The following is an 18,105-nucleotide window of genomic DNA, read 5'->3' on the forward strand; positions in this document are numbered from 1 at the left end:
CTGTGTGGTTTTCTTTTAGGTTTTGCTTATGCCCGTGCAGAGCTGTCCTGTCTTGACCCTGGGCTAGCTCTGGGTTTAACAATCCCTCTCGTGTCTCATGCTGCAAATCCCAGATCGGTATGTGCCTTAGCAGTTGTTAGTGCTTAAGATTTGTGGGTGGGCTGGGTTGGGTTATTTTGTTTTTCTAAGCTGAGAAAAAGAAGCACAACCAGCCCTTGTATCTTTTCTTCTTAGTTTGTATTGTTGCTTTTGGGCCAGTAGTTTTCTCTTGCTGTCTGTGTTGTAGCCATATTCAGACTGCTTTAGGTAGGGGAGACTGTGGCCTGTCTGGAAAGCTGCATATTTACCAGATCTTTTACTGGTAAAATCCAAATATTCCCCCCCCCCCCCCCCCCCCCCCCGCTGTCAAAGGGAAGAGAAGTTTGGTGTACTGGAGAAAGCAACAGTAAACGTAACTGTGCTCAGCTGGTATGAACAATAGCATTCTGTTATCTTGCTGAAGGTGCTGATTCTGTGAAAAATTGGGAGCACTTTGCCCTTTTTGTCCCTTTTTGAACTTTGATCAGTTGGTCAGGATTGATTATCAACCAGATGCTAACTGCACTGCTTCTCATTTCACTAAACAAAGGTGTGTTAGACAACGGTTTCTTGCTCTGGCCAAGTCTCCAGGACACGACCCGTGAAATAAAATAGTTGAGGAGGAAGCTAAGAGCTTACCTATGGAGCTGAGTGAGAAGGGAGGTGTGGAGAACAATGGATTTGTTCAAAATGAGGCTTTTGATGACAAGGAAAGAGATACCAGTAGCCAAGAAGAAATGCCAAAACCATGCGCTGTTGATGTGGACCCAGTGGCTGAGGAAGAGACAGTGCTGAAGCCTTATGCTGGGATGCCAAAGGAGGTCTTGCTGAAGTTCTCCAGCCAAGCCCGGTACAGAATCACCAGGGAGATTCTCTTCTGGCTCATAATTGCTGCTGCTGCTGCACTTGTGTGCGCTACGATTGCGATTATTGCTCTCTCTCCAAAGTGCCTTGACTGGTGGCAAGCTGGTCCTATTTATCAGATCTATCCTCGTTCCTTCAAGGACAGCAACATGGATGGGAATGGGGATCTGAAAGGTGGGTCAGTTTTCATTCTTGGTGTGTACAAAACTGTGTGTGTGTGTATGAAGAACATAACCAATAGAAATATACAGTCCAACAGACAAAGCCACCCTAATGGAGAGGGGAAAGAAAAGTAGTCTGACAACATTAATGGTAACTCACATTGTCATGAATAAATCCAGGAGCTGCTTGCTCAAGTTGTTAACCCTAAGCCTGGTGTTAGGATGGATGTTATAATGGAGAGATGGGGCTGAGAGCAAGCAGCAACACAGCTACCATCAGAGTAAAATACCTCCACAAAACTGAGGTCAGTCAGGAGGATGGGTGGTGCTGAGCACTTTGTCAGTTTTAGTTTTCTGTAGGAAAAGCAGCCAAACAACAAAGAGGAGAGAAAGATGTGTTACTTCTTGTTTTGCTCGTGGTCTAGCTGTTTCTTATCTCTTAAGAATGCATGGACAATGCCACTTACTGGTAGCTTAGCTGAGACTGCCTTGTAGAAAGAGAAGGCTTGACACCAAAATGGACAATACATTTCTAAACAAGAAGCATTAGCCACACTATGCTCTACTGCCAAGTGAAGAGCAAAAACTGTTTCTGTGGCTGCATGCCAGTAGTACATGTCAAGGAGATGAAAAGATTTGGGTTTAAAAATACTAGGGGAGGTTGCAGTGAGGAGTCCTTACAAAACACAACAGAAAACCCCCATGTGATAAACAAAGTCTAGAGTTTCTATAAGTTTTTGAATAATAGTTTATTATATGGTAAAAGCAAGCAGCTGGCTGGATGACAAAAATGGGGACCAATTTCCCAAATCTGCACACCCCTACTACAGGGTAAATTTATTATTTATCTTAGCTACTTCATGCATATTAATTATATCATATACATATACATTCTACAGGTTTTTGCTAAGTATTTAATATATGGGTTTTCTTACAGCTAAAGCTAAAAGGGTTATCTCTACAACCAGTCATAATTCATGCATTCTTGGACGAACAGCCACCTAAAGATTTAAAGTTCTACTATATTTTATTCTTAGGATAGTAAGGAGGTTTTAGGCCTCTTGACCTTGTAAAGGTCTGTTTTATTTCTTTATGGGGGTGTAATTAACTTTTACAATCCGTTTGTTTTATTTTGATGTAATCACCCATTTGTTTCACAAATCACAATTATTTATTTATCTCACCCATAAGAGACTTTTCCTAAGTCAGGAAAAAACTGGGATCTTTACATTAACATTGTGCTTCCCTTTGGGTGGTCTGAGGATTAACTGATGTTCTTTGAAATGGGAAAGCAATGCTGTTACTGCTTTTTAACAAAATATAGGAGCTTGTTTTCAGAAGTGGGTGTTAAATTTATTAAACGAAATTGTAAATATTTTATAATATAGAATGTAAATTTGTTTTGATCTAACCTTTTTGATTTCTGCTTTATTTTCCATGTAAAATTGGCTTTGAATGATTTCTATTCTGTGATCTCATGCTATCCCTGAAGAAAGGTCAAGACTGTCCTGCTACCTGAGATCAGTAAGATCAAGGGATAGTTATGTACTGAGACCTGTGTACCATCTTTGAGAGCCCATGCCAAACTTAAACAAAAATCTTTTGTCCTTTCTAAACAGATAATGCCTTTTTCTTTTTAAATAGGCATCCAAGAAAAACTGGACCATATTACATATTTGAATATAAAAACCATCTGGATCACCTCTTTCTTTAAGTCCCCTTTAAAAGACCTTGGATATGGAGCTGAAGACTTCTATGATATTGATCCCATTTTTGGATCTATGAGTGATTTTGACAATCTGATTGCAGCTATACATGACAGAGGTAAGCTGCACCTCTGAGCAAAGTAACTCTATTAAAAAGATGTACCTTACAGTGCAAGGTTATAACCTGAGATTTCAGTTTGTGCACCTGGCAATTCCCCCCTTGGTGGCGTTGAGCGGAAGCAGATGGAGGTGCCAGCAAAGGGTACAAGTGAACTCCACAGCAGCATGAGCTCTGGGATTGCAGTGTCATACCCTTTAGTGCCAGGGGAATGCTGGGAGCAGGACTGAAGGCACAGGGAGCTGCAGCAGCAGCGTTGGGCAGCTGCGTGTCCTCTGCAAGGCATGGTCCCCTCCGAGGGTGTGTGTGGGTGGTGGGCTGGCACACCATCTGTGCTCCCTTGTACATGTGTTATGGGCATCCAGTCTGGGGATCAAGGCTGAGGTGCAGTTGTTTCTGACTGAACATGCACTTCCTTCCTGTAATTGCATCCTTGGTTTGCTGCGTTTCTGCCTTAGACAAAATGTTTGCTCAGGTGTTTCTTCTTACAGCTGTTGAGTTGAAGGGAAAATGGTTTGCCAGTCCAAAAACATTTGAGATTTCAGTAAAATATGTAGCCTTTAGGGGGAGTGATGAAGAATGTGTTCCCTGATGCTAGACTGGTGAAGTGCCTTTCCCACCTGGGAGGTGTGAGACAGATGTTGAAGTCAGAGTTAGTGGAAGTGATTCATAACAGCAGAAATCTGTTCTGATTTTTTTCTTCACCCTTCCTTCCCTCCCAGGCAACATGCTGGGGGGAACAGTACCAGCAAGATGTCTTCCAGCTACTAGCAAACTCTAGTGAGTCTAACTGTTTTGATTTTTAAGGGCTGAAGGTGATAATGGATTTAATACCAAACCACACAAGTGACAAACACCGATGGTTTCAGCTGAGTCGCAACCGGACTGGGAAGTACACAGATTACTACATCTGGCAGGACTGCATGGAGGCTGCTGGTTCAGTCATTCCTCCAAACAACTGGGTAAACATGGGATGGGACATATGCAAATCCTAGGCTGGATGCAGGCTGCCACAGAGCAAAAGCAGCTGTAGCATGATTGTCCCAATGTATGCTGGGTTATAAGTGTCAACTGAGAGGTACAAACTGATGTTTCTACATGGGCTAGTGCAGATTAACATTTAAACCAGATGGGGAGGGGACACGTTCCTCATTTAAACAGAATTTTTAAAATTACTTGTGTTTCTTTACCTCCGTGTTAATCTTCATTCATTAAACAAACACAGAAAAGAGTAATTGTGCACAAGTTGTTCACACGTGCCCCTTTCTATGTCTGGGTACTCTGCTCTAGAAACTTCATGTCAGCTCCTCTGAAATCGTAGTGGGTGAGGAAGGAAACAAAACAATGTGTTCTTGGCTTTTTTTTTTTTTTCTGGAAGGTGATCAGGCCAGAACATGTGTTGTCTATTTCAAATAGATTTATTTGAAATTTGAACTGATGGGTGCATATGTAAGAACTTGTATATTCTAAAAACTCAAGGTAGAATTAATACTTTGTACCAGTTAATATAATTTCTCTCTAAACTTAGAGTCTTAAGAGCTATCTTAGCTTTTGGGATCTTCTATAACAGAGATGATGATAAAGTTAACATTTTTAACATACTGACTGTTGTTGGTGCTTCAAAGAGATAATACCAGATTGCAGAAAACTCTAAGTTAACTAAAGCTTTTTTTACTAAGTTTTAGGGAAAGCAATTCCAAAATAAATGCTCCCAGACATGTTTTCCCCCTCTATTCCAAATAATTCCCAATGAAAGTCTACTTAATAAAAAAAAAAAAAAATCCCCATAACATTGAACAAGAAACACATGTGGCAAAGCACAACTAAAGGGAGAGCAGCTAATAGGAAAAAGAAATTAAAAACCTAAATACCAAAATCTACTCACAAGGTAGTCCATTGATTAGGCATTTTGTGCTTTATATTATATGCTTGTAATGCTGCACATTTTAAAGTATGCATAGAAGTAAATGTTTGTTAAATGAAGAGTTCTTATTCTCTCCTTCTCTTACATGAACAGGTGAGTGTCTTTGGGAATTCCAGCTGGCAGTTTGATGATGTGAGAAAGCAATGTTATTTTCATCAGTTTGGGAAAGAACAACCAGACTTGAATTTTCGCAACCTTGATGTCCAACAAGAAATCCATGTAAGTATATAACCCACTGCTGCTGACCCAACAGCAAAGCAGCTGTTTGTACACTTGATTTCTCTGATTATTTGTGATGCACAATTTGCAGCCTAGTTGGAAGTAATTCAATGATTGTAGCATATGTAAACAATTGAAACAAAAAACTGTCTAGAAAAACATTAAGCTTATAAGCAAAATTTAAGCTTTGTTCCTGTAGTGCTTCCAGTATCTACTTCACTCCAGTCTTTTTAATTTAAAAGCAAACAAGGAACCGGCAAAAAAATCTGAATAAAATCATCCATGAGTGGTAGTACAGGTGGTGTTGCAGTCCTTGGATTTTAAGACAGGACAGCTACTGCGTTTTTTTGCGGACTTAACTCCCTTGCTCTCACAAGAGCCTGGCAAGATCTTGATGTTTTTCTTTGGAACAGACTATTATACTTCAAAAGGAGTTCCCTTTCCCTGTCCCTTCCCACTAAAGTCTATCTTCAAATTGCTTTGATGCTTCAGGACCCCTCTACTTTTCAGACTAAACTTACGTGCAAACTGTTCATACTTAGCTCCTTATGAATCATACCTGTCCTTCAGCTGAAAGGGGTTTTTCCCACGCTTGTTTATGCTTATTTGGTTTTCAGGTCTTGTCAAGGTAGATTAAATGGGGAGGGATTTTCCAGTCTTCCCTGGAGAGAGACTCTCCATCCCTTTGTTTAGCCGCTGCTTAGTCCTTGCATCGCTTCCATCCTGAGGTTTTTCTCAAATGCAGATGGCCAGAATTTAACAAATCGACCTGAAGAGATGTCTGGGCAGAATCCTGTACACTGGCGTAGGTGCTTCTCCCTCTGGGCCCCAAGATTTCTCTTACTTGCTTTGAAGTTGGTGCTAGTACTCAAGTAATGCAATATGACTGCTGTCTGGAGGTTGTTAACTGTGTGCCCCTCTACATCAAAAGCCAAGGACGAAGGCACTTCATGTTGTATCCAGGGCAACAATTAATGGAAGGATTGATATGGAAGGAAAAACTGCTCCTGCATTGAAGCCTGTGCAGAGCTGATGTGCTCAAGTGGAGAGAATTTTTTATCTCTCTTGATACAAGGACTGTTAATTAGCCAGTCAAATGTGGGAATGGCACCTTGTTCTAGCAGAGAGATGTTTGTATGTTCAAGAAAGCTGAGGCAATGCTGATTTGAATTACAAGGAATGCCTGAGCTTGTGGATAAGGGAGAGAGTTTCCATCTGTCGACATATCTGATGACTTTACAGAGGAAAAAGGATGATGAGAGTGTTTTCACAGTGAGAGTGCTTTTACTATGGGAAGGTGGTGGAATCTCATGTCTATCTGCATCATGTCTCCCAGAAGACAATGTAGAATTGATTAAAATATGGGGAAGTAGGCCTGAACATGGGGAGTCTGACAATTGCTGCTTCTTTTTCCCCCTTCCTTAAAGTTGTACCTCATCAGGTAGTACAACTACTTCAAGTGTTTCAGTTTAATCCTTGAATGTTTGCTACTTTGAACTGTTGAATTTTGGTGCATTTCTTGGGCAGTAGTCTCCACAGCTGTCCAGCCCTACTGGGATGGTCTCACAAGCTCTGTGGGACCTCTCCCCTCACCACATGAGTACTGCATGCACTTGACGAAACAAATCACTGCTGGTCATACTTTTTAACTAAATAATGAAACAAGACTGCTTTTGAGACTGGGTCTTTGAGGAACTCTGCTAGTAACCTCTCTGTGCCTTGATACTTCCCTCAGTGCCATGTCTTGCCATTTGCACCTTTTTTCCATAGCATCACACTTTTTAATTGTCTTGGCTAATTATTTCTTTTCATGGTACACAACACATTACTGAGGCTCCAGTAGCAAAAAGATGACATGAAACCTAGTAAGTTTGGCCTGGTAACACCAGCCTTTGGTAAATGCTTATGAATGTCACATTGAAGAAGAATCTTTGTCTTGTATTTTATTTCAAAATCCTGTTCCAGAAGGTTAGGAGGACTGAGCAGGAAGCAAATGGACTTTTGTAGAGAAGCTTAAGTCTTTGGTTTAGCCATGCAAGGGGATGCAAGAACAGGGAAACTCAGCAGCCAGCATGTTGTAGCTTTCCTGTGTAAAAGATGTAGATTGATGGCAGTGAGAACCATGTCAGTGCTTGATGTTTGCAGTGCTGATACCTGGTGCTGCATTTGTGCTGAGCACAGGCATAAGTGTGGATGTTTTGGGTAGATTCAGTATTGGATAGACACCATACTGGAGCTGCTGCTTTCAGAATAGTGCCTCGAGGAAGTGCAGCTCAGTGAGGCAGAGTCTTTATTTGCCAAACAAAAATCTGTAAAGCTTGAGTGTGGACTAGTTCCAGTCCAGCCTATTCAGGCAAGCATACTTCATACATTTTAAAAAAGGCAATTTAATAGTTGTCTTTAAAAATATATGTATATATAAAAGATTTTTTTCCTCAGATGAAGACAAGTATCACATCTAAAAGAACATTTGCAGAAACCACTCGAGGGACTGAACTTTAGACTTCTTTTGTTAAAACTAGAGCAATTGAAACTGTAGTAATATAATGGCTATTGAAGGAGGATATAATTTTACTAACAGTGACTAACCTCTTGATTTGATAGTGAAATTATAAATCAATAGCATTTGTAATTGTTGGATAATAATTTTTTGTGTTGCTGCAAATAAATAACCCTGAAAATAAAATAGAAAAAAATCCACATCAGTCAAATAAGAGAGAACAAATGTTTTAAGAGCTCTATTGTGTAAAAGAAAATTGGTGGCACGAGGTCTCTGCAGAACAACATATTCTTGCATATTTGAATCAATGTGTTCTAATTGTGTGCAGCCATGAACGAGTATTCACCAACAACAGTGCTTAGCATGAGCCCAATTGTTTTGATGGATGAGATTAGAAGCATCTTTTAGCGAGTCACGCCCTGGTTTAGGTCTCCTGAATTATGGGAGAAGTTACAGACCAGTTGTTTTCTTTTTTATACTGGATGAAATAATAAGACATACTTTATTTAGATCTTATTTGAGCTTAGATCAACAAAATTAATTTTGACTTGTTGAAAAATTTGAAGTACCAATTTAAAAATAAATTGTTACGTATTAATATTTCCTAGAAGGTTTAGCTTTCTTTTTAAGACTCTACTGTTTCAAATGGGCTAGACTCACTTGAACTTCTCAATTTTTACCTTTGTCTAGGATATTATAAAATTTTGGCTCAACAAAGGAATTGATGGATTTAGTTTCAGCACTGTTAAATTTCTCTTAGAAGCAACGCATCTCCGAGATGAGCCTCAAGTGAACAAGTCTCAAAATGGAGTAATGTATATGTTCTGTCTTTGCTTTTTTCCTGTGTTTCCTACAGAGACAAAAGAGTGTATGTTTTTACTCTTTTGGGTCTTAATTGTGGCTGTAGGGAAACTGGGTCAGCCATGACCCTTGGAAAGCGGGTGGGCACTCTGCAGAAGGAGCACTCACAAGAAAGAAGCCTGGTGGGCTGGGGCTGTAGGTCAGTGAGATACCTTGCAAGCAGGAGCTCTGTGGGTGGAAGAATTGTCCATATACACTTTGTTTTTCTGTTCTGATGCTGTTGCTTTGAATTTTCTCTTTAAAATAATTTGCTTTTCAATTCACATTCTAAAAAGACAAATCTTGTGACTTTTAGTAGTTGATTGGTTGTCTTTGGGGAGCCTGCTACAGGAGGTAAGGTCAGGGATTCTGTAGCAGTTACTAGCATATATTTCTTCTATGTTGCAAATAAGAGTTGGAGAAAAACTAAAAGAAAAACCCTCATATTGGCAGTATGTCACAGTGAGAAGTGGCCAGATGCACTCAAAAGCATGAACACTGTTACTTATGCTATTTGCTTTTGCTGTGGTAGTGAAGTTGGTGACATTCCCAGATACTTTCAGCATTAAAATACTGTTCCCCTGTGGAGGTGAGGATCCCATAAAACTGGTCAGCTCCACAAGTGTTGTTGTTGTGGTACCTTATCAAGGCACTGTCCATCTTTCCAGCCTGGTTTGTGGCCACAGCACCTGCTGTGCTCGCTGCTGCAGCTGGGCTCAGTTGGCTAGTGCTCCCCTCCTGGATGATGGGATCCAAAATAACCAACCTTCTGCTATTGTATCTTTAGAGTTTCTCAAATGCAGCTCAGCTCTGCGCTGTCAGAGTTAGTGTGCTAAACTCATTCCAGTTAAAATTTATGTGGACTGGTGCACTGTCTCAGGAAGGGATGGGAAGAACTTGGAGAGTTCTGAAATCTAAAATACTGATGAACTAATGGGAAATACTCCATCCTTCTTTAAGGAGACTATCACAGCCTATTCCCAGCTCTACCATGACTACACGACCACACAAGTTGGTATGCATGATATCATCCGTAGCTTCCGTCAGACCATGAATGAGTTCAGCAGAGAACCTGGTCGATACAGGTAATTGTTATTACACCTGCTGAATTTTTCTCCAATATTCATCACCTCTTGATAGCAATAAAATATTTGGGTTTTTTAATATAATACACCACAAAAATGCGCAAATCCTCAAATGCAAATAGTGGGGCGTAGGCTGTATTATCTCTTCCCCAGTGTGTGAGGAAAGGAAAGGAGAATGGGCAATCACTCTGATCACAGAGACTGTAATTCATCAACCCTGTGCCTGCTCTATTGTGTAGTTTTAATAGCACAGTTCAAGTCAGACACACAGTCAGAGATTGTTAAAGTCACAGAATGGTTGAGTTTGGAAAGGATCTCTGGAGGTGCTCTGCTCTAAAGCCTCTGCTCATTAGAGCCACCTAGAGCTGGTTGCCCAGGAATTTGTCCAGATGACTTTTGAACATCTCCAAGAATTGATAACTCTACTTTTTACTATGAGGAGTCTTTCCTCATGGGAGACATCTTTCAGTCCCTAATGGGCTCAGTGGCTTCTTGCTGGACTCTCTCCAGTACATCCATGTCTGTCTGTACTGGGGAGCCCAGAACTGGACACCATGCTCCAAGTGTGGCCTCACCAGTGAAAAGCAGAGGGGGAGAATCACCTCCCTCGACTCTCTACAACTCCCTGAAAGGAGGTTGTAGCCAGGTGGGGGTTGGTCTCTTCTCCCAGGCAACCAGCAGTAGGACAAGAGGGCATGGTCTTCAGCTGTGCCAGGGGAGGTTTAGGTTGGACATTAGGAAAAAATTTTTTACAGAGAGAGTAATCAGACATTGGAATGGGCTGCCCAGGGAGGTGGTTGATTCTCCATCCCTGGAGATTTTTAAGATGAGACTGGATGTGGCACTTAGTGCCATGGTCTGGTAACCACGGTAGTGTTGGATCAAAGGTTGGAGTTGATGATCTCAGAGGTCTTTTCCAACTCAGATGATTCTGTGATTCTGGCAACACTCCTTCTAATGCATCCCAGGATACCATAAGCCACCTTCGAGGGCACACTGATGGTTCATGGTCAACTTGGGGGCTCCCCAGGTCCTGTTTTGTGAAGGAAAGCTGGAAATTGCTGGAATGGGCCATGTGGACGTGAATTCAGAAAGATAAGACTTCAGGCAGATACTTTAGCCTTGTGTCGACTGTTGTAGATTTTTCATCTGCAATTTCCAAGAAATATTTCTCCTTGACTTCTTGTCTGCTTTACAAAACATTGTTTTTCTGTATTAATCTTTTTTGATGGGGAGGAGGGAAGTGAATGTAATGCTTAATGTTCTATATTCAACCATTCCTAGCTTCCTTCTCTTTTGTGCAACAAAGAATGAGCCAAAAAAGATATTTGTGTACTTCTTTTTAGATTTATGGGTTCTGGTGATGATGAAAAGGAAGACATTGAAGCAACAATGACATATTATGGAACAACTTTCATCCAAGAAGCAGATTTTCCCTTCAATTTCAACCTAATGAACATGAAAAATCTATCAGGCAACAGTATTTTCGAAGCTGTTGACTTGTGGATGAAAAACATGCCTGTGGGAAAATGGCCAAACTGGGCTGTAAGTTCTAGACCAACTCTTACAGGAAGGGCTTGTTCCTGTTATGGTGATAGAAGCCCCACCCCACAGACACACACATTGATTTCAGTGGGATCAGCAGCAGCCTGAGCCCGTGACTGGGCTATAGTTGCTGTCCACATGAAAGCTCTGAGCTGCTGCAGTTGCAGTTGTTGGCACCGGCCGGCTCTCCTGCCCGTCAATAACAGTTACACTCCCCATGCAATGGTGACAGAAGGGAATTTATGGTCATGCCTCTCCCTCAGTGTCTCCAATGTAGGATGCAGCACTGGGTTAAAAGGCTAGTGAGAATGGAATCAGTATAATTATCTTTGACCATAAACTGACTCACTGCAATGGATTCTGGAACCCTCCCGGGGCCAGGGCAGAACAGAGCAGGCAGCTGAGGGCAGTTAACTTAAAACCTGCTCGTCTTTGTTAGGAATGTGTAAGGGATCTTTTCAAAACAAGCAGAGCAGTTTTCACACAGCAGAGAAAATGGCAGAAATCCGAGGGACTGTAATTGTGGAGAGTTGTTCCTTGTTATCTTTCCATCACTTCTGCCTCGTGGTGCTGGCAGGACTTCTGTGTACTACATTATTTGGGACAGAAGTTTGTAATGGCACCAAGATAAGGATAAAGCACTTCACAGCCCTGGAGGGGAAAGAAATAGAAGAAAAAAATAATCTACTGCCATGTGAAATTAGTTAATCAATTTCACATATGCATGAAATTTTATAATGTATGTTTAACAGAGTGATGTTTTCTTCAGGTTGGAAGCCCTAATGCTGCTCGGATTTCATCTCGCATTGGGAAGGAGTATGTCAATGTTATGAATATGCTGCTTTTAACCCTGCCTGGAACTCCTGTAACTTACTACGGCGAGGAAATAGGCATGGAGAACATTGCATCAGAAAATGTAAGTGAAGAGCATGTGAACTCCGATCCTGTTGTTGTTTAGTTCCAAGTAACAGAACTTTCAAAAACCCAGGAACTTTTGTTTTGTTAACCAAACCCAGGCTTTCTCACTGCTTACTTAGTTTTCCATGTGCCTCATGGCAAAACCACTGGACCACATGCACAAACGGCCAGGCCAGAGATTAGAACCAAGGCTTGGATGTGGGTCTGAACTGCTAGATTTCAGTTATGTTTCCTGATTTCTGTCCTTCTCCAGATCAGTCTTGCATGGTTTGCAGTGGTGTTGCTTTGCTTCCCTTCAGTGGGAAGGGCAGCAAGTGCCAACACTGGGCCTGGGCTAATGGTTAGGAGAGGTGTGTTACAGTCACATGAGGCAAGGGGTGCTGAGTCACTATCTCCTTCTTCCCATGGAAGTACCCTAATCACTAGTTCAAAGTCCATTTTTTCCTGGCTGCTGTTTAAAGGAAATCAGAGGTCATGAGAGATTGTAGCTACAGTCACCACCTCCTGCAGACCTTTTTACTTTGACTACAGAAAGGCACCTAAGCCACACCCATCTCCAGTGTGCCCATGCCCAGAAGGCATCTGCACAAAGGGGAGAGTGCCTGGTGGCAAGCAGAAGTGACTTTTAGTTGTCATGCATAGTCTGTTCCTAAAGGGAACAGCTCACCTCTGCCTCTCATGACCATTTTTGAGCACCATGAGAATATGGTCCTGTGGCAGATGCTGGTTTTACTGTGGAAACCCTCTGTTAGGGAATGAGACAGCCTCTGACATGTTATAGATGGTGTTGGCTAGCTTTGATACAAAGGGAAAGAGGTATTTGAAGCACAGGATCACCTCCAGGTTTGTCCGATTCAGATGTGAGGAAATGATTCTCTGATTTAAAAGGAAATCTCATTTCCTCTGAGAAACACCTAGGTCAAAGGATCTCCTGCATTTTCTTGCCGCTGCTGCTTACTGCTGACAGAGTGATTCTCTTCAGAAAAGTGGCTCGCCTTTGGCTCCTCAGGGTTCACTCTCTTTTAGTGGCTACCCTGTGGCTCAACGGCTTTGGAACAATGCAAACCCACCCTTCACTCCATTTGGAAAGGAAGGTTCCCTGATTATTGGGTGTCTTTGAAAGATGGAGAGTATTTGCTCAGGATATAGTGTTTAGGCCCAGCGTTTAAAACACTTCAGGAGACACTGAAAAAGGTAAAAATGAGAGGCAGCATTACTAGTGTTGAAAACTTAGGATTTTTTTTCCTCCTGCTTTTCAGAATATGCTAAAAAGGAGAAACCCATTATTTGTAATGTCACAAAGCAAAGTGACAATTTCTTTTGTTAGGCTGCTGTTCTGACAGATTGTATTGAAAAGTGCCCTTTATATGAAAAACAGTTTTCATGGAAAACAAACACTCAAAGTATGTGCAAAATATTTTATGCCCTCTTATATCATTAAATTTAAGTGTCAGATCTTTTGGCAGCTCTTCAATAACAATGAGGAAGCTTTTTCAGAATTTTTCTGAATTCTTCAAAATGAGAACTTCAGACTTTTTACATCGACAGTTTTTAATCAGCTAAAAGCTGGTTTTCAATAGTTTTGCACTTGGAAATAATAATTTTATCTTTCTAACACAAACAATTCTATCCAAACTGTACCCCTTGCAAATGTAAGCTTGGAGAGTTCTAAGGAGAAAGGTGTGATGGTTACAAAAGAACAAGACACTGAACAGCATTTATTAGTTGTTTACTGTTATTTTAACAGCATCCCTTCTTAGGACTCATTACCTCATATATTCACTCAATGCATATCTAGATATTTATTAGAATATCCTGGCTGTCATTAGTAAACTTTTATCCAACCATCTGTTGCAAAGGATGACAGCTCTAGTAGAGTTGTTTGGGAATTCCACATTTTACCAGCGATGCTGTATCTGAGACCATCCACTCCCCTCCATTTCAGGAACTGTCTTGGTTCTTATTTTCTCCTTAGAGTTGGAGCAGGATTACATTCTCCTTATTAAATTCTAACTTTAACTGAAGAAAGCAATACTGAAATGGTGAGAATTTGGAAGATGTGAGAACATGCTATTCAAATAATACCTTTTCAATATGCTAATCAGCACTTTATTTTCTAGGTGACCTTTCCAGAGAAATCTCCCATGCAGTGGGATGGGGAAGTTAATGCTGGTTTTACTGAAGGCAACAGTAGCTGGTTACCTGTAAACTCCAACTACCAAAGTGTAAATGTGGAAGTAGGTATCTGCATGTGAGACAAATTAATGGTTTAAAAATATTTTAACGTATCTATTGTCCTCTGGCTTCCTTTTAGTAGTGGGCATTGCAGTAAGAACAGACTCAAGGGGGGAAAAAAGTGCTGAATCCTCACAAGTTTTATTAGGAAAGGAATTCCTTGCACCAGCAAGGAGCCTACTTCATCTATATTCACTTAAGCAGAGCAACTGCAGTTGTGATGTTGATGTGGCAATTTGGCTCTTTAACATCCTTTTAATCCTTTTAATATTTGTGCTGCTTTAAAAGTAAACCAGTGGGAGAAACGAACCCAACTCGAAAGATTACAAGTCAGAGTTACAATTTACTAAGAAGATTACAATACAATGATACAGAGAAAACTGGTTTTAACCCCCAAAGACAGATGAATAACTCAGCACACTGGGACAAAACCAGAACAATGTTTGTCAGCTCCTGTACTGAGCACTACACAGCCCCTCTGGACGCAAAGTAGAAGGAAAGGCAAAGCTGTTGGTTCAGATGATGATCGCAGCCCTGTTGAAGTAACGACTGCAGTCTTGCAGTCCTCTTGAAGTCCTGGTCCTTCTCTTGATCCAACGAGTGGTACCAGAAGTCCCCACACCTGAACTTTAGATATGCTCAAGTTCAGGTGGCAACGTCCAGTATGTCCCCCAGGGCAGGGAGTTTCACAATGGGTGATTTAACTCTGTGAGTCATGGGATATTTTTGGGATCTTTGATGGTCTAGGTGTTGCAGCTGTTTATGTCCATTAGCAGAGATGACCCCTCAGGCTGGGTGTGAAGGTGTTAATGCCTTTCTGGAGGGGAGTTATCACAGCTGAGTCATTGGTGTGAAAACAAAAGAACACTCCCCTGCCTCACAGGGTTTCTTTAACACCCAGCTTGTAGCCTGAGGTGTCAGTTGTGTCCTGGGCAGCTGCTGCAAACCATTCATGTATTAATAGTCCATCAGAAATTACATAGAGGGTGTAGAATACAGTTTTGGTTATACTCACATAGTGATAAACTGGTCCTGGCCCCTGTAACTAGGACAATATTAAATTGAAAACGAGTTTTTTTCCCCCCATTTCTATTGCCACAGAAAGCACTGTCTGTGTCACAAGAACTTAACACAGACTATCTCTAATATGTGTAGAGCAGTGAAGCAAAGAGATTTTGCTGACCTACAGTGCTAACCAGAATTGAAGACCAGAAAAAAAAAATCTAAGATATCAAAAATATAGAACATGAAATAAACCCTGTGACTTCAGTAGATTAGACTCAAAGAAAAAGGTTCAGTGTCAAGCTTTGAATGGCTGCAGCTTTCTCCTGAATAAACAGTGCTAAAAGGAGGCTGTGGGGGAAAGCAATAGCGTTAGTGCTGGGGAATCATTGTGTCTAATAACCTGTGTCTCTGCCATTTCACAAACACCTGGTAAGTGCGTGAGAAAAACCAGTTTTTCAGTGATGTTTGTGGACAAATTTGAAGAGAGATAATTGTCAAAATCCAATAGGCGTGTGATATGGTTTGAAGCTGGCTCCCTGCCAAGTCTCCAAACCTTACCACTAGAAGTCGTCCCCCCCCCCCCCCAAAACCTCAGGGAGAAGAGGGAGAAAAACAACCAGCTAAGAAATAACCCGAAACGAGAGAGACAGCTAAAGTGATATATATAAATATATTTACACTTATATATACAATTTAAAATATATACAATTTTCACAAGGAAAGGGGAAGGGGAAAGGGGAAGGGAACAAAACAAAAGTAAAATATATATATATATATATCCCAATCAGTAGCCCGAGATCTAGTAACTAAAGAGTTAGCAAAGAAGATATCCCACCACTCTCCTTGGGACAACCGAGAGTTGCTCCGGGACAATCGCCGGCAACCTCCATCTCCCAAGGTCGACAAGGCCTTACCAGGCCTCGCTCCCCAACATGGCAGACTCAACAGCAGGGAACCTGCACCTCCAAGCCGCCGGAAGGAAAGAGAGCGAAGGCCTCTCCTCCTTTCTTCTTATAATCTGGCTTACGTAAAAATCGTAGGGAATACTGGGTAAATCTGGACCCTTCCTTGGTTACAAACTGGTCACCAAGGAAGGCCTAGCCCAAACCACCACAGCGTGTTCTCAGCAGACTGAGTGGGCGTGAGAGGGAAGCTGCATTCCCTACGTGCAGTGCCAAGAACTGACCCTGTTCACACTGACTGTTGCAGATCCAGAGGACCTGGTCCAACTCAACCCTGAATTTGTACAGAGAGCTGACGCAACTTCGCAACAACGAGCTCCCCATTAATCGGGGCTGGATGTGCTACATCTGGAACGACAGTAACGTGTTTGTGTATGTGAGGGAACTGGATGGGTTAGACAGAACCTTCATGATGGTCCTCAACTTCGGGCAGGAATCGACAATAGACCTGAAAGCTATAGTTCCTAATCTTCCCTCTGAAGCTGTTATAAGGCTAAGTACTAATTTTAGCAATGCTGGTAAAGCTGTCTCTGCCAAACTAATTAAAACTGAAATGGGAGAAGGCCTGGTCCTCGAATATAAAACAGCAAAGCCTGTCCATACTATGGAAGCTTTTCAAGGAAAGTGTTTTGTGGCAGAAAAAGCTTGTTATTCCATGGCCTTAAATTTACTCTACATGAACTGTTAAGTACAGGAGTAGAATAACTAAGCTTTCGTGTTAATTTAGAAGATATTGGTTTCAAGGAAATGCTAAAAACATTGTTTTCTTTGGCTTTTCAAACTTTGTACAAAATAACCTGAAAACTTAAACAGACACCTATGTGAATTGGTGATGAAAAGGAAAAAGTATGGTATAAACTCCCCTTTAGGGTCTGTGGAGAAGAAAAGTAAACCTATAAAAAACTGTCCTGTTAAAGTGTGTGTATTTTTGGGAGGAAAGATAACAGTTGCTTTTTGGGTGCTACCCCTTACAGTTGCTGGTTATTAAGAGCTCCAAAGCCTGTGGCAGTTCATAATAAATGTTTACAAATGTGTAGATTTGTGAAACTTATTCTAAAGGGGTGGCCCTGTATTTGCTTAAACAGGTAAACACAAGCAGGACTGATATATATGGTTGTGATGTCTTTTCTCTCAACTCTAACAGCTCTGATTATCCTCAAAGTTAGTAAGAAAAAGAACAAAATATAGCTAATACATCTAATTCTACACTCAGGACTGCATTTCAAATTGATTCCTCCCCTCGCTGCTGAACTAGAATACATTTGCATTCTCTTACTTCTCTTCCTACCCTAAGGCTGAGTGAGGGCTGTGCACTTTAGTTAGGAGTATGCAGCTGAAGCAACTATCACAGCTGAAGCTGATTGTCGCACTTGTGCTTTGATTTGCATGTGCTGCACCTACAGTGGCTGATGTGGCCCAAAGGAAGAGTCAGCATTTAACTTGGTGCAGTCTGCTGTGGGCACAGGGGTCCATCGGGGAACTTTGTTTTGGTTTGAGGACAGTATGGCCACAGTGTATCTTCCACCCACTGCTGGCCCTAGGTGTGCACCAAGCATGTATTTTAACAAGCAATGCACAGCTGGTTTGTGCCTTGCTTAGAGGGCAGCTAAGCTATGAACTGGGCTGCTTCAGTGGGGGCATTCTTTTTGTTTTATCCTCTGGAGAGATTCTGGCATTATCCTCTGGGGCATTCATCTTGTCTTCCAGAGGGACTTTGGCACCTCCTTCTTAAGATTACCATGCTAACTAAGGTAACTGCAAGATTTTTAATCTACTCAGATCAAAGAGTTCTGCTAAAGTTGCTGTTCTTGAGAGTCCATTTCTTTGCAGTTTGATTGATCCCACCATATGATCAGTACACTATGACTGCTGTGTAGATAGGAAGGGCAGCAGTCATCATCACCTACATATGGGAATTAGTTTTAGAAGTAGTGAGACTTTTTCA

At 41.4% G+C, this 18,105-nt stretch overlaps 1 protein-coding gene across 1 annotated transcript; it reads left to right on the plus strand.

Moving 5' to 3' along the window:
• Positions 1-416: 416 nt before the first annotated feature.
• Positions 417-17,196, plus strand: SLC3A1 (solute carrier family 3 member 1). The gene is made up of 10 exons (XM_027641416.1): positions 417-1,116; positions 2,748-2,927; positions 3,735-3,889; positions 4,945-5,070; positions 8,261-8,380; positions 9,371-9,495; positions 10,842-11,040; positions 11,810-11,956; positions 14,079-14,195; positions 16,408-17,196. The coding sequence occupies exons 1-10, from the start codon at positions 720-722 to the stop codon at positions 16,846-16,848; spliced, it is 2,007 nt and encodes a 668-aa protein (XP_027497217.1). The 5' UTR covers positions 417-719; the 3' UTR covers positions 16,849-17,196.
• Positions 17,197-18,105: the final 909 nt, after the last annotated feature.

The sequence above is a fragment of the Corapipo altera genome, unplaced genomic scaffold, assembly GCF_003945725.1.
Source record: "Corapipo altera isolate COAL_440 unplaced genomic scaffold, ASM394572v1 48b, whole genome shotgun sequence".
NCBI classification, from domain to species: Eukaryota; Metazoa; Chordata; class Aves; order Passeriformes; family Pipridae; genus Corapipo; species Corapipo altera.

What these genes read in the sequence shown, in the direction of transcription:
- SLC3A1 (XM_027641416.1), top strand. Translation starts at nt 720, where the DNA reads ATGGAGCTGAGTGAGAAGGGAGGTGTGGAGAACAATGGATTTGTTCAA. An exon ending in ATGTCCAACAAGAAATCCAT is followed by an intron (nt 5,071 to 8,260) that starts GTAAGTATATAA and finishes ACCTTTGTCTAG; the next exon opens with GATATTATAAAATTTTGGCT. An exon ending in AGAGAACCTGGTCGATACAG is followed by an intron (nt 9,496 to 10,841) that starts GTAATTGTTATT and finishes ACTTCTTTTTAG; the next exon opens with ATTTATGGGTTCTGGTGATG.